At 33.2% G+C, this 19,040-nt stretch overlaps 1 protein-coding gene across 2 annotated transcripts in view; it reads left to right on the top strand.

The window, feature by feature from the left end:
- The window catches only part of KIF18A (kinesin family member 18A), a 79,488-nt gene that overhangs the window by 22,242 nt on the left and 38,206 nt on the right, over positions 1–19,040 (top strand). For both annotated transcript variants that reach the window (XM_044258998.1, XM_044258997.1), the window contains 5 exons: positions 111–185; positions 394–503; positions 5,388–5,550; positions 10,531–10,695; positions 14,802–14,923. In XM_044258998.1, coding sequence (XP_044114933.1) covers positions 111–185; positions 394–503; positions 5,388–5,550; positions 10,531–10,695; positions 14,802–14,923 — 635 coding nt within the window. The remainder of the gene's footprint in view (positions 1–110; positions 186–393; positions 504–5,387; positions 5,551–10,530; positions 10,696–14,801; positions 14,924–19,040) is intronic.

Here is a 19,040-nt window from a genome sequence, read left to right as displayed (position 1 = left end):
TGAATTCATGGAACTGAATTAATGAGAATATGTCATTTTTCTTATATTATATATAGTTATGTGATTATTATCTCTTTATATATGCAATCATAATTTCTATCTTTTAACAGTTGAAGAGCAATGTTCTTAACTTGGACAATCATATAACTCAGTATGTAAAGATCTGTAATGAACAGAAGGAAGAGGTATGTCTACTCTTTACATTTTATGCTCATCTCCCTTAGTTACTCATTTATGGGACTGTGCAAACCTAATTGCCCAAAAATTTGACTTTTTTTCCCGTTACAGTTGAAAATCTGGCTTGTTCGTTTCACAGCTAAAATTTTTCTGTGGTCACATATAATAGAGACAGATAATTTATTTCATATTTTAACTAGTGTTTCTCTCTAATAGATCTTAATGTTAAAAGAAAGACTAAAAGCCTATGAAGAACAGAAAGCCCTTACTGATGAAAATAACAAAGTGAAGTTGATTTCAAACCCTCAGGAAAAAGAAATTGAAAGGTAAAAATGACATTAAGATTTCATTTTGAGGATTTTAGGGTTTTAAAATTTAGTTAGATAGTTTATGTTACCATCATTTGTTGTATGTCTTTAGATATATAGTCTCAATTGAATTCAAGAAGCCATTGACTGCCCTTTACATTTTGCACACTTTGAAGAGCAGATCATTTTAATTATGATTAGGTAATTGTGATTGTACCAGGACTGAGATATGATGGAGAAAGTAAAGCGAATTATGTCACTTATGAAATTAGTGTTTTAGCACTTTTCGTATTTTTCTTCTCAGGTGTCTTATTCCATTCAGGCTGCTGTAGCAAAATACCACAGACAGGTGGCTTATAAACAAGCAAAGTTATTTCTCGCAGTTCTGGAGGCTGGAAGTCCCAAGATCAGGGGGCTGGCATAGTTGGTTGAAGGCATTCCTTCAAGTTGAAGATTTCAATCCTTGAATCCTCACATGGCGTCTGGAGAGAGATCTCTCCAGAGCCTCCTTTTCAGGTTACTAATCCCATAGATGGGGATCTCTGCCCTCAGGAACTGATTACCTCCCAAAGGCCCCACCTCCAATACGTCACCTTGGGTGTTATGTTTCAGGAATTTTTATAACAAACATAGGAATTTTGAGTAACAAACATTTAGGCAGTCTCATCTGGCATAATATCATTATTCATATAGTTCTTGTAAATTTTATCTACCCTTTCTTAACTATGTCTAACTCTAATAATTCATGTATTTTGTTTTAGTTAATTATTTGAAGGGAAATCTCTCAGTGATGTAAATTAATACAGAATTTTGATAGATTCACACTAAACTTTCTAGTAGGTAAATTTTAAAAAAAGAAAGTTTTTAATAATACAATATTCATAAGTACTTTTCCCTTAAGCAGTTAAGAGAATTTTCCAAACTGTCTCAATGAAATAGTAATTCAAAAGCTATGACTCTTGAGTAGTTCCAAGAAGACAATAAGAAATTCCTGGATCAAACAAATTTGGCAATTACTTCTTATTTATTTAAAGAATCTAGGTGATTTCCAAAGTATGTCAGCTTATTAAAGGCTCTGAGAGGTCTTATAATAATGGAATCTCCAAACTTGATTAAAGTTCAGTAAAGTTGAACTTACTTTACATTCTCCAGAGCCAGTGTTCTGCTATTACTAGTATGAGAAACTAACCACAACTTAAACCAGTGATTTTTCACACTGTTATAGAACTCTGGAATTTTACTGGTATCTTGATATACATAAAGAAGACTAATCAATAGTGACTTTCAACCTACTTTCAGATTCAACAACTTTTTTAAAATTGGATTGTATATTGAAGTTTACATAAAATATTCTTGGTTTGAAAAAAATGTTTTTTGACTCAGTTGACCCCAAATGCTTAAAAATAAATATTTCTAATAATAATGCTTTAGTTTTATAGATGGCTTAATAGTTTTTTATGATTTTTCAGGACACATGATTCTGATCACTCCAACAATCCTTTGAGATTTGAAGTGGGATATTGTTTTCTCAAAGATAAGACAAGGCCTATAAATTCTCTATTTCAAGTCTTTTTTTTTTTTTTTTTAGGATTTTATTTATTTATTTGACAGAAAAAGATCTCAAGTAGGCAGAGAGGCAGGGAGAGAGAGAGGAGGAAGCAGGCTCCCTGCTGAGCAGAAAGCCCGATGCGGGGCTCGATTCGGAGCTCGATCCCAGTACCCTGGGACCATGACCTGGGCTGAAGGCAGAGGCTTTAACCCACTGAGCCACCCAGGAACCCCATCTCTTTCAAATCTTAATCTTTTTCTTCCATTCTGTGCTCTATTTTACAAGTATATTGTTAGAGTACCAGAGCTCTATCTATGCTGGAGATTTTCTATAATGTTTAAGTAATTTTCTGTTAATCCCTCCAACAACCCTTTGTCAAAATAAAATTATTGCATTTATGATGCTTTTTGTTATATCCCACCAATCTTATAGTGACTTTTATTTCATTTTTTTCTTAAAGATTTTATTTATTTATTTATTTATTTGAGAGAGAGAGAGAGAGCACGCGCAAGAGCGAGCACAGAAGTAGGGGAAGCAGCAGGCAGAGGGAGAAGAAGGCTCCCCATGGAGCAGGGAACCCCATGCAGGGCTTGATCCCAGGACCCCAGCCAGGATCATGACCTGACCTGAAAGCAGTCGCTTCACCAGCTAAGCCGCCCAGGCACCCCTTATGGTGACTTTTAAAAAATAAATGAAGTAAAAGTCATTCTTTGTTACACAGTTTACCTTATCAAAGAAAGCTTTGAACTGGCATATTATTAGTTGTTGTTAGTTTTCATTTTGTTAGTCAAATGTGGGATTGGTCCACATGCAACCAGATATTCTTTTGTTGATATGTTTAAAAACAAATTTATTTTATTTATTTATTTTTTAAAGATTTTATTTATTTGACAGGGAGACAATGAGAAAGGGAACAGAGGCCAGGGGAGAGGGAGTGAGTGAAGCAGGCTTCCTGCTGAGCAGGGAGCCCAATGTGTGACTCAATCCCAGGACCTTGGGATCATGACCTGAGCCGAAGGCAGCCTCTTAATGACTGAGCCACCCAGGAGTCCCTAAAAACAAATTTAAAGAAAATTAAAGTCATCAGCTGCTCCAACTTGGATTCTTTGCTTACCTTGCTTGCATGGAATCGTTCAGCGCTGCTTAACCAATCTAGTTAATATCTGAAACCTTAGTAAACTTTTCTGCAGTTGATGGCTTCAAGTCATTGAACTATTCCTTCTGATAAAATGATTCAAGAGGTCGGCCTGAGCTAGGAAACAAAACAGTAAAAACTTTAGAGTTTTAATTTGTGCAATGTATTATTTAATATAATTTCCTTGTGTATTAAAAAAGGCTATAATGATCAGCTTATATATCACATAGCTTTTGTCATTTTCCCTCAAAAGTAATTATGTCCTGAAAGAAATACATGAAATATCTTTTATCACAGTTAGCCAAAAACAAAACAATATATATGATAAATATTTCATATCATATATATGTGAAATATACATGCATCATATATGATATATGATATCATACATTATGGTATCATGTATCATACATTATATGTGTCATAAAGATACGTGAAATATCTTTATGATAAAAGAAATATCTTTTATCATAACAAATCATGCTGTTACATAGAACTTTTTTAATACCATGAATTTGCATAGTCTTTCTTAAACATTTTTATGTGGTTTGATAAGGTGAAAAGAAGAATATATAGTATTTCCTGTCTATCAAAGCTATTTAGAAAAATAATATTCAAGAAGAAGTCATAAAAAGGAAGTACAGTTCTTGATACAAAGTAATTATAAAACTTGTGACTATATCAAGAAATTGTGTAGAATTTAATATTCTTGATGTATCACCTAAAATTATTGGCAGAGATTTTTATTACCAGTTAGTTGAATGTTTTAAGTGACTAGAAAATAGTTATTAGTCAATCCCTTAAGACTCTTTATTGTTTTAAAATGATAGTTTTTTTGTTTTGTTTTGTTTTTTAAGACAATCTAGAAATCTTTGATACTTCCTTTTCTTCCATCCTATTCAGTAAACCCCACCAACTAAAACAAGTCTGGACCATAAAATTACAAAATTGACAAATACTTAATTCTGTCCTTGGATAAAGAATTAAAAAAAAAAAACCTAAGAAATTGTCTTTGAGAATAACCTAAAGATAACTTATCAATTCATTTACTGGCATTAGCGTGTTGTAATATAATAATACAATGAAATTGCAATGTCCGTACATACTTCCTATGAAATATTTATCAGTTTGACAAAACTGCAGTAAAGTCGATGTATTGTGGTTTATAGTCATTCCCAATAGAGTTTCATTAAGAACTACTGACGTAAATTGGCAGTGTTTTTACCACAGATCCTTAAAAATACATCTAAAATTCTGGCTGAAGAACATTTATTTTTAAATGCATATACTTTGTTACAGTTTTACTTTAAAGGCTTCACAGTTAATTTTTCTTTGAGAGCTTTGCCTGTATGTGATGGACCTGATCTGTGATTTAAAAACATAAATATGTGTTTATAAAATTAGAATATGGCTGTGACCAATGTTCTGCTGACCCTGGAGGATGCAGAATTGTAATTTCCTCTTGGGCCTTGCATGAGTTTTTGGAGTTTGAGGTCTTTATGCATTTGGAGGAGTTAGGAGTCAAATCCCCCAACTTTGATTCTCCAAATCTCCATCTCCCTTTAGAGGAAGGACATCGGAGTGGCTTTTTCTAGGTTTACCACATTACGAACTTGGTTGTTTTGGGTCCTGGCAGTGTCAGCTGACTCTTAGCCAGGCTGTAGGGGGTACCTAACCGTATGGTGTGTTTTCACTGTAACAAATTCTAAAACTAAAAACTGGCTATCTCACTTTCCCTAGGGGGCCATGGAGGCACCATATGATTATGCCACCCACTGCTTGTTTCTTCACAGTTAGCCAACATCAAAACAACACACAGTACTGTGTTGCTTTGGGGGCCTTATTAATTGGGATTGTACAGATTCAAATTATCATCCTTTTCCTGCAAACATAATATTTTATTTCTGCTAATAAGTAGCTGGATTACATAGACAAAATAGAGTATATGATTTATATAATTATGACTTGCATAGAGAAGCCTTATTATACCTATATCTCTTAATAGTATGATCTTCCCTAGAGGAGAAAAGAAGTACAGTAAAAATAAAGTTAATACCCTTTTCCAAACATTTTTGTAATTTAATAGGGAATAGTCATATCCTATTCACTATTTGTCATTGAGTCTAATTCTATGAGTGATATATACTCTTGTTCATTTTTTTCTTAAATTTATTTCACAAAATTAGTGAGATTCTATAATGTGTTTTATATCTGGTAGATTTCAAGAAATTCTGAACTGCTTGTTCCAGAATCGAGAAGAAATTAGGCACGAATATCTGAAGCTGGAAATGTTACTAAAAGAAAATGAACTTAAATCATTCTACCAACAACAGTGCCACAAGCAAATCGAAATGATGTGTTCAGAAGACAAAGTAGAAAAGGTATTTATTTATAATTAAATTTTAGACATGTAAACACATGGAGACTTCTAATTCTATAAATGTGATAGGTAATGATTTAGTTACCCATTCACTACAAACACCTGGAAATGCTGGAGGAAAAGAATCAAACATTGTCTTAAATTCATAGCTATGTTTGCAAGACAAAAAATTAAATTCCTAGGTGTCAGAAAGAAAAAGAAAACCAAAAAACCAAAATCTCAGTTGCAACTGTTGCTTCTGTGAGGGTTGGTGGAATACTTAACTTGAAGTTAACACACTCATTGTTGGGCCCAAAAGTCAGGCAGTAGGCGTGGTACACCCTGGATGCAGGCAATAATTTACAACTTAGACCAATCGCAGATTTTTTTTTCTAGGAAAGAATATTTTATCGCTGACATTGTTAGAATTTCCATTGCATGGTGTTTAGAAATGCAGACCATCTTTTACTCATTTTTATTATTTCATGCAGTAATACACTGCCCTCCTTCCACACACACAGACCTCTCCCAATATCCTACCTTTGATGTATACCACTTCTTTGGTAAAGGACCAATGGGAGACAGGGAGTTAGAAATGGCAGACCCTGTGTAAAGCTGGAAACCTCAGAGGCCTGTACTCTTCATATTGGTAGTACACCATGAAGAAACATCTTCCTCTTGATCTCAGCTCAGGTCTTGATCTCAGAGTCATGAGTTCATACCCCCATTGAGCTCCATGCCCAGCATGGAGCCTACTTTAAAAAATTTCAAAAGAAAAAAAAAAAGTTAAAAACTGCCATTATAGATATTCTTTCCAAGAATTTGAGGTTTGAATTCTTATAATCCATATGTTTTAGTTAGTAAGTCCTTCAAGTGAGAAATTAACATAGAAAATGATAGCAGAGGAATGATAATCTTTGGGGAACTGGGCAGAGCAATACAGAATCCGCCTAGCTAAACAGACCTCTGGTTCAAATCACTAATGAGAAGCCACTGTCCAAAATTTAAAAAGCACATGGTAGGGCGCCTGGGTGGCTCAGTTGGTTAAACAACTGCCTTCAGCTCAGGTCATGATCCTGGAGTCGGGGGATCGAGCCCTACATTGGGTTCCTTGCTCTGTGGGGAGACTGCTTCTCCTGCTGACCTTTCTATTCTCATGCTCTCTCTCTCTCTCAAATAAATAAATAAAATCTCTTAAAAAAATAAAAAAATAAAAAGCACATGGTAAAACAGTCCACCATAACCAAGTCAGCAGATTTGGCAAATAATGACAGAACTCCTAAAATTTCAGACACTTGAGCAATCTGATAAAACTATAAAAAAGACTGAAGACGTCAAAAAAGGAATTAATGATAAAGGAATAAAACATCAAAAGAACATCCACACACAAAAAGAATATAAATGAAACTTCCAGAAATTAAAGCTTTATTCACTGAAATTTCAAAGTTCACTTTATAGGTACAGTGCTAGGTAGTCTTTAAAGTGCTTTACATGCATTAACTCAATTCTCATAAAACCCTATAAGGGATGTTATATTATTATCCTTATAATCAAGATGAGGAAACCAGAGCACAAAGAAGTCATCTTGCACAGGGTCACACAGCTCATGGTATCAGACCTATGATTTGAACTCAAGCAAGTTGATTCCAGAGCATATTACCTCTATCATTTTCTCTGTGTTAGATAAGATGAAAAGAGTCAAAACTGGAAGATCTGAGGAAATCATATCAAGTAAAGGATAAAAAGATAGCAACTGTGAACAACATGTTGTTGCATGAAAGACAAACTGAAAAGTCAGGCATTCTTCTTATAGTTATTCTGAAGGAGATTTATTAGTGTAAAAGGAGAAAGGATAATATGCAAAGTTTCAGGCTTAGAATTTTTTAGGACTAACAAAATGTTAATAAGATGTAAGTTCAAGAAGCATGAGAGATAAGCAGGATCAAAAATAATGTATTTTTGAGGTGCCCCTGAAAACCTTCAAAATTTTTTTCTTCAAAATTTAAATAGTGCTTTTAAATAGTGCTTTAAAAACTAGCATTTCAGTTTTTTCTCAGACTATGATTGCAGAGTATGATATGCTAAGAAATTAATCATAAAGTATTCATTAATATATCATTGATGCCAGTTTATCAGTAGCTATTAAACTGTCCTATTAAAATTAGTTATTTATTGAGTATGCATTTATTATTCCTTATCTTATTGAAAATGCCTTTTTCAAAAACAACTTTAATAAGATTTGATTGACATACCGAAAATATGAGTACTTCCTAAGACAGAGTAGGAGATGAGTTTGGCCGGGTTTTTTTAAATTTTTTGTTTGCATTTGTATTCTTCTGCTTACTGCCTGTTTTCAGTCTACTTCCCTTTTAGAATTTCTTACTTTTGGTCAGTTAAATCTACATATTCCAATTCTTATAGCTATTCATATGATTCTAGGGAAACGAGATAAAACCTCGTAAGCGTATTGGTTGTAGTTAAATTATTGAAAAAAAATAGGAAGACATCTATAGAGATTGAGGTGTTTTTGTTGGTGGCAGTTGCTATCTGCTAGGGCAAGGAGTTTTATATCTCTCTTGGATCCCCTCCAAAATGCTTTATTATCAGAAGCGCTAAAAGAATCTCATAACATTGATTCAGGCATAAATGATTCTAAAGTATAGACTCTGAGATTAGAATTAAAGTGAAACTCTTGGGTGATTTTACAGCCATATAAAGGTAATCTGCAAATTATTTTTAGCCAAATAATGAGTTTAGCATGTTAGCGGTCCTTTGGTACAAAGCAGTAGTAACATCTAAATTTTAGAATTTTTTGTGTGTTCTCACTCAAGAAGTTTTGTGGTATTCTGGTGATTTTGTTAATAAAATATATAAAACTCTTTTGAAACCTTAATGGGAAGCATTTGCTTTAATGTCAGGGTTTAACATGCAAATTTTAGCATTTATCCCCAGACACTTATTTGCTATTTATTTCAGAACAATTATTCAATAGGAGTACCCATATGGAAAATGTCCCCATAGAGGACCATCATAAAAGATACATTTGTTGGACTTTCTTTTTTAAGGATTTTATTATTTTGAGAGAGAGAGAGAGAGACTGTATACATGCGAAGAGAGGAGGGGCAGGGGGAGAAAGAGTCTCTCAAGGAGACTCCACACTGAGCACAGAGCAAGACTGTGAGATCACAACCCAAGCCAAAATCAAGAGTTGAACACTTAACCAACTCAGCCACGCAGGCAACTGTTGATGGACGTTTAGAATCAAAAACATACTTTTAGGGGTTTTCAGTGTAAAACTTTTTGGTATTAAATATTAGCTGCCATGAGAGCCTCAGAGCACTTCCTGCCCTGGTTTCTCCCATCCAAGTACTAACCAGGCCCGACCCTACTTAGCTTCTGAGATCAGAGGAGATCAAGCGTGTTCAGGGTGGTATGGCCGTAGACCCTGCCCTGGTTTCTAAGAGTTTGTAGAACATTTATAAATGTTAAAGCAAAGTAAAGATAATTTGATATAACTGTCTTCCTTCAGGCAGGTACACTACTCTTATGTTCATTTTCAGATGAGGTAATTAAAGATCCAGTGAGATTAACTTGCCTAAATTTTCACAACTGCTGAATAGCAGAAGAAAGTCAAGAGACTGCATATCCTACCTTCTGTTATAGTAGTGGGTCTTAACTTTTCAGGTCTCATTACCCATTACTGTTCACAAAACAAACTGAGGGTTGCTGGGTGGAGGGGGGTTGGGAGAAGGGGGGTGGGGTTATGGACATTGGGGAGGGTATGTGCTTTGGTGAGTGCTGTGAAGTGTGTAAACCTGGCGATTCACAGACCTGTACCCCTGGGGATAAAAATATGTATTTATAAAAAATTAAAAAATTTAAAAAAAATTATTTAGGAACTTAAAGAACTTTTGTTCTTATGAATTCCATCTACCAATATTCCTATATTAAATTTTCAAACTGAGACTTAAAAAATGTATTTATGTATTAATTTTTAAAACCATTAGCTCATTGCATGATAACGTAAGTAACACTTTAATGAAAAATAATGAATTATGTTTTCCAAAGCAAACAAAAAGAGGTGGTGAGAAGAGTGACATTCTTTTACATTTCAGCAAATTTCTTTAAAGCCTGAATTTTCCCAAAAATTAAATATATTAAAGAAGAACTTATCTTTTAAGAGAATAAATAAGGCTTTTGACCAAGTATAGTATAGTCCCTGATCCTTTTTTCTTTCATATAGTTCCTACTCCCAAAACCAGTTACAGGTGCTTTTTTCTAATCTGGGGATCTTTTTCAAATCCAGCCATCATATCTTATGATTTTTTAGTTCAGTATCTATTTACAAAGAGCCCAGAGAGATCAAGCTGTTCAGCTCACCGTTCCATGATAGTGTCCAAGACCCTTGGGGTAAAAAACCAAAAGGCCAGATCTGTGCCTACGTAAAATACCAAAAATATTGAGAACACCCATTTTGGGTCCTGAACCAACCATCAGTTAAAATCGGATATTTATGAGCTGTTATAAGCTTTATTTTCTAACACTTGCACCAGCCTATCTAAAGCATTGTAGGCAATATCAGAGCAATTATTTCTTCACATCTTTCAAGTTGGAGGAAGGGAAAGAGCAGGACGTGCATCTGCTTTAATTTTGAGTAAAGAAATGGGAATTATCAGACCTTGTATGAACTTTTCAAATGCAGCATTTAAAGGAATGTATTTTAGCACACACAAAAAGCTACAGTCTTCAACTACTGTAATTCCTAAAGCCATAAACTCTCAACATGTAATTTTATAAAAATGACTCACAGCTCAATTTCCTATTTTCCTGCAAGCAGGAGTATTGTGGAGATTTCAAAGGGGAAATAGCTTTAAGTACAAAAGTATAGCCTAACTTAATAGACTGCAGTTGCACCCTTATGAGAAAATTTACCACTTTACTAATATCACATACATCAAATATCATAAAAATTAAACTGACTATTAAATGCGTTATTTTTCAGGCCACTTGCAAACGAGATCATAGACTTGCAATGTTGAAAACGCGTCGCTGCTACCTGGAGAAGAAAAAGGAGGAGGAATTAAAGCAATTTGATGAGAATACTAATTGGCTCCATCGTGTAAAAACTGAAATGGAACGCTTAGGTCAAAATGGTCATATTCCAAAGGTATAGATGTGTTTATGTATTCAGACTCATTTGTAAGAACTGAGCTCTTGAAACTCATTGTCTTTGTCATTGGGTAAATATTTCTCATAAGACAACTATTGTTCCATCTCTCTGAGATTTAGTTGACTCATTTTACCATTTCCCTTCACTCATTCTACCTTCTGCCTCACTAATTCTTCAATAAATTTGCCTTTTCTTTACTTCATGAAGAGTAAAGTTCTTTTAAGTAAAGTTATTCTGAAGCAATTACAACCTATTATGAGATAGCTCTTAAGTTAGAATAAAGTAATCAAACTGTACTTTTGAGGATTCATCATTTAGGTAATTTCAATTTGTTTTAATAGTTAAGGTTTTGTGGAAAAATAATTTTAAACATGGCCACCCTTACTTTTATCATAGCTAACAAAAGCTGATTTGAAAGTTGTGTGTGTGTGTGTGTGTTTGCATATAAGTACTAAATTGAAGATATTCCACCTAGAAGGGTGAAATATTATAAAGAGTAGTAATGGGTAATGATGGTTAATGGCTGAATCAGATAAGAATTGTATTTATCCACATGGTTACAGAAATCTGACTTTTTTATGCCTTTACCAGTCAGGGCTTTATTTTGTTCCCTGGCAATAAGTCTTGAGAATATGTATTTTATTCCTAATATAGTACCTCCAAAATGTCATCAGTGTCATTATTATACTTCTCATTTCATAGTTGCCATATCATTATTCCATCTTTAGTCTCAACTACACACTTAGGCCAGAAGAAGAGAGAAATAAAGTGGGAGGGTATATCTGTCTTGGGAGAGTAAAAGCATTTCCGGAAATTCCTGGCAGGCCTATCTTATTGGCTAGAATTGTCACACGGCTGTCCCTAGCTATAAGGGAATATAGAAAGGTGAATATTTTTGCTGGACACATTATCACTGTGAACAAAATTAGAGTTTTCTAAATAAGAAAGGAGGGGAAAATGAATATAACATAAGCAGTAAGTAGACACCTGCTACAAAGTACCTAATTTTGATCCAAATATCTATTACTTTTTTTAAAAGAATAACTTCATTACACTTTTTTTTTTAAAGGAGTGTCTGAGTCTTTACCTGGATGATGCTTTTCTGAATTTCAATACTATGTATTAGCTAATTGGTATCTAATCCTATGGAAGTTTCAAATTTCTAAAAAAACCACTAGACTGATTGTCAATACAGGTAAAATAAAGTATAATATATTCAGTAGCAAATGAGTGCAGGTTGTCATGGTTAATACTCAAAGATAACAATTTTTTTGTTGTTGTAACTGAAAAATATTACCCAGTGCATCATGACTAGGGAAATGAATTCTCTGGTTGGCTAGCAATAGCTACAAAAGGCCATTCCTTTAGCGCTAAAACTCAGACTAGGGAGGGAGAAGACTAACAGGACCAGTCAATGATGACAGTCACGGAAGTGAAAGGAGCAGTAAGCAACAAGCAGTAGCTACCCTATTTGCTACAAAGAAAACCAGAGATAAATGAAGATGGAATAAGTCTTTAGTATGGAGATTTATTGAGGGTTAGCCAAAACTTTCATTTCTCACTAGTTTTACTTAGATTATACTTATAATTTATTTGTATAATCAAAATTCTAATTTATAACCAAATCCCAATTACAGAAGTACTTAACTTATTTAGCATTAAAGAGGCAAAAAGGTAAATAAATAAATTGTAGAAATTTACTGCTTTGCCTTTGCTTCCCCATACTTACCATAAGCTCCAATTTAAAAAGTGTTATGGTATTCTTTTTAGTATTATTATTATAATTGGTAATTTGTTTTTGCCTCTTTGTCTACTTAGTAGCATTTATAAAGTTAATATTTGGGTTATTTTCAATAAATTTACATTTTTTCAATAAATCTACATTTTTACAATAAATTTACATTTCAATAAATTTACAGTATGGTCAGATTTATTTTTTCTAGCAATCTGTCCTCTGTAACTCCCTTAAGCAAAACTTTTTCACACCTGACTGTGAACCTAGAATTTATTTTTAAAGTCTTTTTAATGAATTTCATCACAAATGATTTGAAAAAAAACAATAAAATTAAAACTGCTTCCATTCCTACAACCCTAATTTAACTTTCAATTCTTTTTACCATGGATGTTTTCATAGCTAATGTAAGAAAACAGACATTATTTTGCAGAAGAACTTACCACAGTCATATAACTCTAGACACAGACTCAGTACTGTGACTTTCAAATTGGTACTCTTCTTTTTATACCTTTTCTGCAATATCTACCACTTGTGCTCTCAAATCTGTTTACTACTTCCTGTTTCCCACTGCCACTACCTTTATTCAGAACACTACCCACCATTATTGGACTGCTACGTTTGGTCTTGTGGATTCCACTCAAATTCCACTATAATGAAAATGAGCCTTCTAGAAAGCAACCCTGATCATATTAATCTTCAGTGCTTTCTGCCTGACACAAACTCTGCTATGATTTCCTAGGCCTGAGTACCTCTCATTTTATACATAACCTCACATTATATTTTTCACTTTAGCCATTACTAACCTACTTGTAGTTCTCAGAATAGACCCATGTTCTTCCAATCAGATTCTATCATGAGTGTATCAAGATAAGACAAGACCAAATTATAAACTTGGCTTTCCAAAGATGACACACAAGCCAAGGCCTATTGTTGACTAATATAATTATACAATCAAGTCTTGTCTTTTTAAGAGACAGGTAATTCAAGAAGATAAAAGAATAAGATTATCAGGGGAAATATTAAAGAAAGGATTCTTTTTTCAAGAGAAAAGAAGGCATATTTGGCAAATATGTTTAGACCATTAGGATCATTGAATCTTAAAACGAAAAAACTAAAGAGATCATCTAGTCAAGCTCTTAAATTTTAGTCAAATAAACTGATCTCCATAAAGACTATATTTTTAGCTTCAGGTAGCATTTGTGTTCTGGCTGAGACCATTTCTAAGACCACCTGACTCAGGCCAGTGCTCTCACCATACCATTCTGACTCCCTAAAGAGTGTGAAAATATAGTCATAAATCATATAAAGAAACAACCCCCAACTTTACTATGTCTCAGATACATCAAATGATATTGTTTCCCATAGTGCCTACCACTGGCATAGAAAGTATTGAAAAAAAAAGAAGAAAAAACAATTTTAAGCTTTTAGAAAATCAGTGGTCAATCGGTAAGGAGTATTGAAGAGCGAAAATGGATTTGTCACGGGGAGGAACCTTCTTGACATAGCTCTTCTGTTTATGAGATTGCTGTCACAGTCCCTCAGATGTCCAAAAGATTTCATTTCCTTTCATCCTATTGACCAAAATTTTCCCAGTTAAGGATTCTGAGAATGCTATTGGATTATCCCTTTCACACTTTAATATAACCATGTAGCTGACATTTTCCTACTTAAGGTTTAGTAGGTTTAAGGAAAGATAAATAATTTTAGGGAGTAGATTAGAGAACACTTGCAGCTAACCACATGTGGTTTAGGAAAATGGGAACCTATAAAAGACTTTTCATACTTCTGATCTAGGATGAAGCTTATACCAGATTGGGTGAAGGCAAGAAATTTTTATTACATGCAACTCCAGAAACTGAGTACAGGGGCTATAACACTGAAACAGTTTGATGTACCCACTGTCCTGGTTGTGAACCTTACATTCTAAGTAGACAGAGAAACTATAAACAGATAAATGAAATTGTTACTGATCGATACTGTGGCAGAGACTATTGGAAGTGGAGAGTACCCATCTTTAAATATAATGCTCAGGAAAAGCCCTGAAGAAATGACAGTAAAGCAAAACCTGGTCATATTCATATCTTCACAGCTTTATCAAGAAGCTGGATAGACCAAGAAACTATCATCATAATAAAATTTTTTCTAAGTTCCTAACATTAATTTCTGAGAAACTTAAAATTTACCTTGCTTGTAAGTTAGAGACCACTTATACCAGGATGTTTATTTCTCAGATCATTCCTAAATATTATCCTTTTGTATATAAAAAATTAAAACTATTAGCACCAATATAAAATATTTTTTGTTGAAAATTACTTAATTTTAACATTCTTAAAGGAATCTGAGGTATAGTTTGCATTGTTTTCCCCAGGAGCTCAACAAAGATCTTCATTGTCACCATTTGCACCTCCAGAACAAAGATTTGAAAGCACAAATTAAACATATGGTGGATCTAGCTTGTCTTCAAGAACAACAACACAGGCAAACTGAGGCGTAAGTGCATGGATTTATCTATTCTATAAATTTTAATACTTACAGACCTGAGAAACCTGAAACATAGAAGTTGTTTTCCACTGCCAGAAAATTTTTATTTGGTATAGGATAAATTACTTTTAAGTGTTTGCCAGCGTCAGAAAGTATACAGAGTTAGAAAACATTGAGAAAGTATAAAATACGTGGGTCTTCTCTTCCAACTAATATTTTTAGTATTCTATAGTTTTGAAAGCATTTTTTTCTAAAAATTTATTTTTAGAAGCAATTACTATTAATAACAGCTAATTTTTTAAGTGGCAGTTTTTAAAGTATTTATAATTCCAGAATGATTTTTGTCAATAAAATGAAGTTACTAAAAGTGTATATTTTTTAACTTCAACTGTCTCAATTTTTATGTGATGCTATAGTAGCTTTCATGCTCTACTAGCTCATAGTAACATCTTTTGAAACATAATGGTAAAAAACAATAAAGTATAACAGTCTTTATTTTTGTTACCTTGGATATGTCAGTCAACTCTTTAGTTGTCACTTTCAGGCTCTATAAAATGAAAAATATATTTCTCTAAGGTTTTTCTGCTAGTATAAAATTCTACTGCACTTCTAGTATTCTCAAATAACTAGTAATTAATTTTCCATACTTCTGATGTAAAATAAGTCACATTAGTTATTTTAAAAAGAGGAAAAGGAAAGGAAAAACTTTAGGGAGATATTCTTCTGTGGTTAAAAGCTCAACCTAATCTTAAGCTTTCTATTATCTCTACCTAGAACAGACCATGAATATTCATTTACTAACACTCAAGCCACTGGCAAGAGTTAAAGTATCAAAGAAACCCATTACTATATCAGACAAATAGATTAATACATTTAAGGTAAATTTTAGTTTCAAATGGGCAAAAAGATTCTGACTAACTCTTACTGATTTAGCAAAATGCTGAGCCAAAACATTATAAACAGAGGTAATATACTATAGTAAAAAGAGTATGAGTTTGGGAGTTGGTCTTGCATTCTATTTTATATTAGCAGTATGACCGTGCATAAATTATTTAACCTCACTTAACCTTAGTTTTCTTAAGTGTTAAAATAGGTTATAATACTTTCTTTAAAAGATTTTATAAGAATTAAATGACAAAAAAAATAATAAAGGTGATGAACTATCATAGCCTGATCTTGTATAGCAGAGGCAAAAAGTGATATAATATACCTTTAAAATGCTGAAAGAAAAAAATTTCTAACCAAGAATACTCTACCCAGCACACTTGTCCAGAATTGAGGGGAAGAGAAAGAATTTTCCAGACAAGCAAAAGCTAAAGGGGCTCATAAAACTGGCCTTATGAGAAATATTAGGAGACTTCTTTAAGCTGAAAAGAAAGGGTGCTATTAGGTAATAAGAAAACCTGAAGGTATAAATCTCACTGGTAAAAGTTAATATATAGTAAAGGTAAAAGATGAATTACTAGTAAAGCTAATATGAAAGTTAAAAGAAAATGTAGTAAAAAATAACTTTACAATAATTAATGGATATGCAAGATAAAAAAATCTAAAATGTGTCATCAAAAACATAAAATATGGATTTCACTTCTATGTAAAATCCAAAAAAAAAAAAAAAAAAACGAGACAAAAAAGGTCCTAACCAAAGCAATTAGACATGGAAAAAAAAAAAGAAAAGGGAAAAAAAAAAACAGAAAAGGAAAGGCATACAAGCTGGAAAAAAGACCTAGAACTTATTATTTGCAAGTGACATGACACTATATATATATACGTATATATGTATATATATTGATATATATGTATATATATTGATTTTGTATCCTGTGACTTTACTTAATTCATTGATCAGTTCTAGTAGTTTTGGTGGTCTTCAGGGTTTTATATATATATATATATATGTATATACACACACATATATATACATATATATGTATGCATATATATATACATATATGTGTGTATATGTGTATATATATAGTGTCAACATACAAATCTGTTGCATTTCTATATACTAATAACAAACTGTCAGAAAAATTAAGAAAGCAATCCTATTGACAATTGCATAAATAATAATAGATACCTAGGAATAAATTTAATCAAGGAAATGAAAGACCAATACACTGAAAACTATAAGACATTGATGAAAGAAATTGAAGAAGACACAAATAAGTGAAAATATATTCTGTGTTCATGGATTAGAAGAATTAATGTTCAAATGTCCATATTGTCCAAAGCAATCTGTGGATTTAATAGAGTAATATTATTCCAATGGCATTTTTCACAGAAATAGAACAAAAATTCTAAAATCTGTATAGCACTGCAGAAGACACCAAATAACCAAAGGAATCTCAAGAAAGAAGAACACAGTTGGAGGTGTCACAATTCCTGTCTGATTTATTTCCTTCTAACTATATTACAAAGCTATAGCAATCAACACAGTATGGTATTAGCTTAAAAACAAGCACAGAATATACTGTATGTTGACTAATTAGAATTTAAATAGAAACTTAAAACAAAAAGAAACTGCACTGTTATTAAGAAACAAAAAGCAGGGGCGCCTGGGTGGCTTAGTGGGTTAAAGCCTCTGCCTTCGGCTCAGTCCCAGTGTCCTGGGATCAAGCCCCACATCAGGCTCCCTGCTTAAGCAGGGAGACTGCTTTTCCCCCCTACCCCCCCCACCAGCCTCTCTGCTTACTTGTGATCTCTGTCTGTCAGATAAATAAATAAAATCTTAAAAAAAAGAAAGAAAGAAAGCACATAGCTTAATAGAGCAGAATAGGGAGCGCAAAATAAACCCACACGTATATGGTCAATTTATGGCAGAGGAACCAAGAATATACAATGGGGAAAGGACAGTCTCTTCAATAAATGATGTTAGGAAAATCGGGACGCTACATGCAAAGAAATGGAACTGTGGACCACTATCTTGCACCATACCTAAAAATTAGCCCAAAATGAATTAAAGTCTTGAACATAAGACCTGAAATCATAAAACTCCTAGAAGAAAACATAGACAATAAGTTCTTTGACATCAGACTTGGAGATGATATTTTGGATTTACAACAAAAGCAAAAGAAACAAAAGCTAATGTAAGTTAAATTAACATCAAACTAAAAAGCTTCTGCACAGCAAAAGAAACCATCAACAAAATAAAAAGGCAACCTTTCAAAGAGACACAAAATTTGCAAATCATCTCTGATAAGGGGTTAATATCCAAAATATATAAAGAACATACAACTCAATAGCACAAAAGGAAACAATCTAATTGGAAATGGGCAGAAAATCTAAGTAGACATTTTTCCAAAGAAGACATACAGAGAGCCAACAGGTATATGACAAGATACTCAGTATTACTAATCAAGATAATACAAATCAAAACAATGAGATAATCGTTTTGTACCTATGAAGTATGAAGAAATGTAGAGTAAGCCTTGGGAAGAGAGAGACTTCTAGAAAGACAAAAAAGTTCTTTGTTAAAATTTCTTTGTTCTCTCTTCTGCACAGCACGTGATTTGTATAGGTGCTCAATAAATAACCTTTTTTTTTAAATTGACTTTATGCTTAATGACTTTTCCCTATAGTTGTTGCCTTCTTGGCTTAAAGGGAGTACTCCCTACCTTCAACAAAAAGAAAAATGTCACAGACTATTTATTTGTACTACTATCTAAATATTTAAGACTCTGGGATAATAAAGCAACTATTTCCTTGCTTCCTTCCTTCCTTCTTTCCTTCCTTCCTTGAGAAAATTATCCTTTTGCCACTGCCCTACCCATACTTGAAATGATTCTATTTTCCTGGATGTTCGGAGTCAACTGAAACAACCAGGACTGAAGCATTTCAAGGTCAAGTTGTTTGACATCTTCCTTGATATAAAACTTAAGAACCATTGACTGAGTGTATAAATTTATAACTGTTTAACTGCAGCATTTCTTCAGTGAATGTTTACATGGAGGACTAATACATAAAAAGATACATTCAATACTGCTCTGACTGATAGCAATAGAAAAGATTTTGAATCAGAGCCAGGAAACCTGTGCCCCATCAGTTCCCTTTACCCACCATCCTTGTCCACAGCTCTTCCTTCTAGAACTCCTTTGAATGGCTTTGACAACCATTGCTTTAACTCATG

Source organism: Neovison vison, chromosome 7 (genome assembly GCF_020171115.1).
Source record: "Neovison vison isolate M4711 chromosome 7, ASM_NN_V1, whole genome shotgun sequence".
In the NCBI taxonomy this organism is placed as follows: domain Eukaryota; kingdom Metazoa; phylum Chordata; class Mammalia; order Carnivora; family Mustelidae; genus Neogale; species Neogale vison.
The sequence above is the reverse complement of the archived record's forward strand: the minus strand, read 5'-3'. Positions and strand labels throughout refer to the sequence as shown.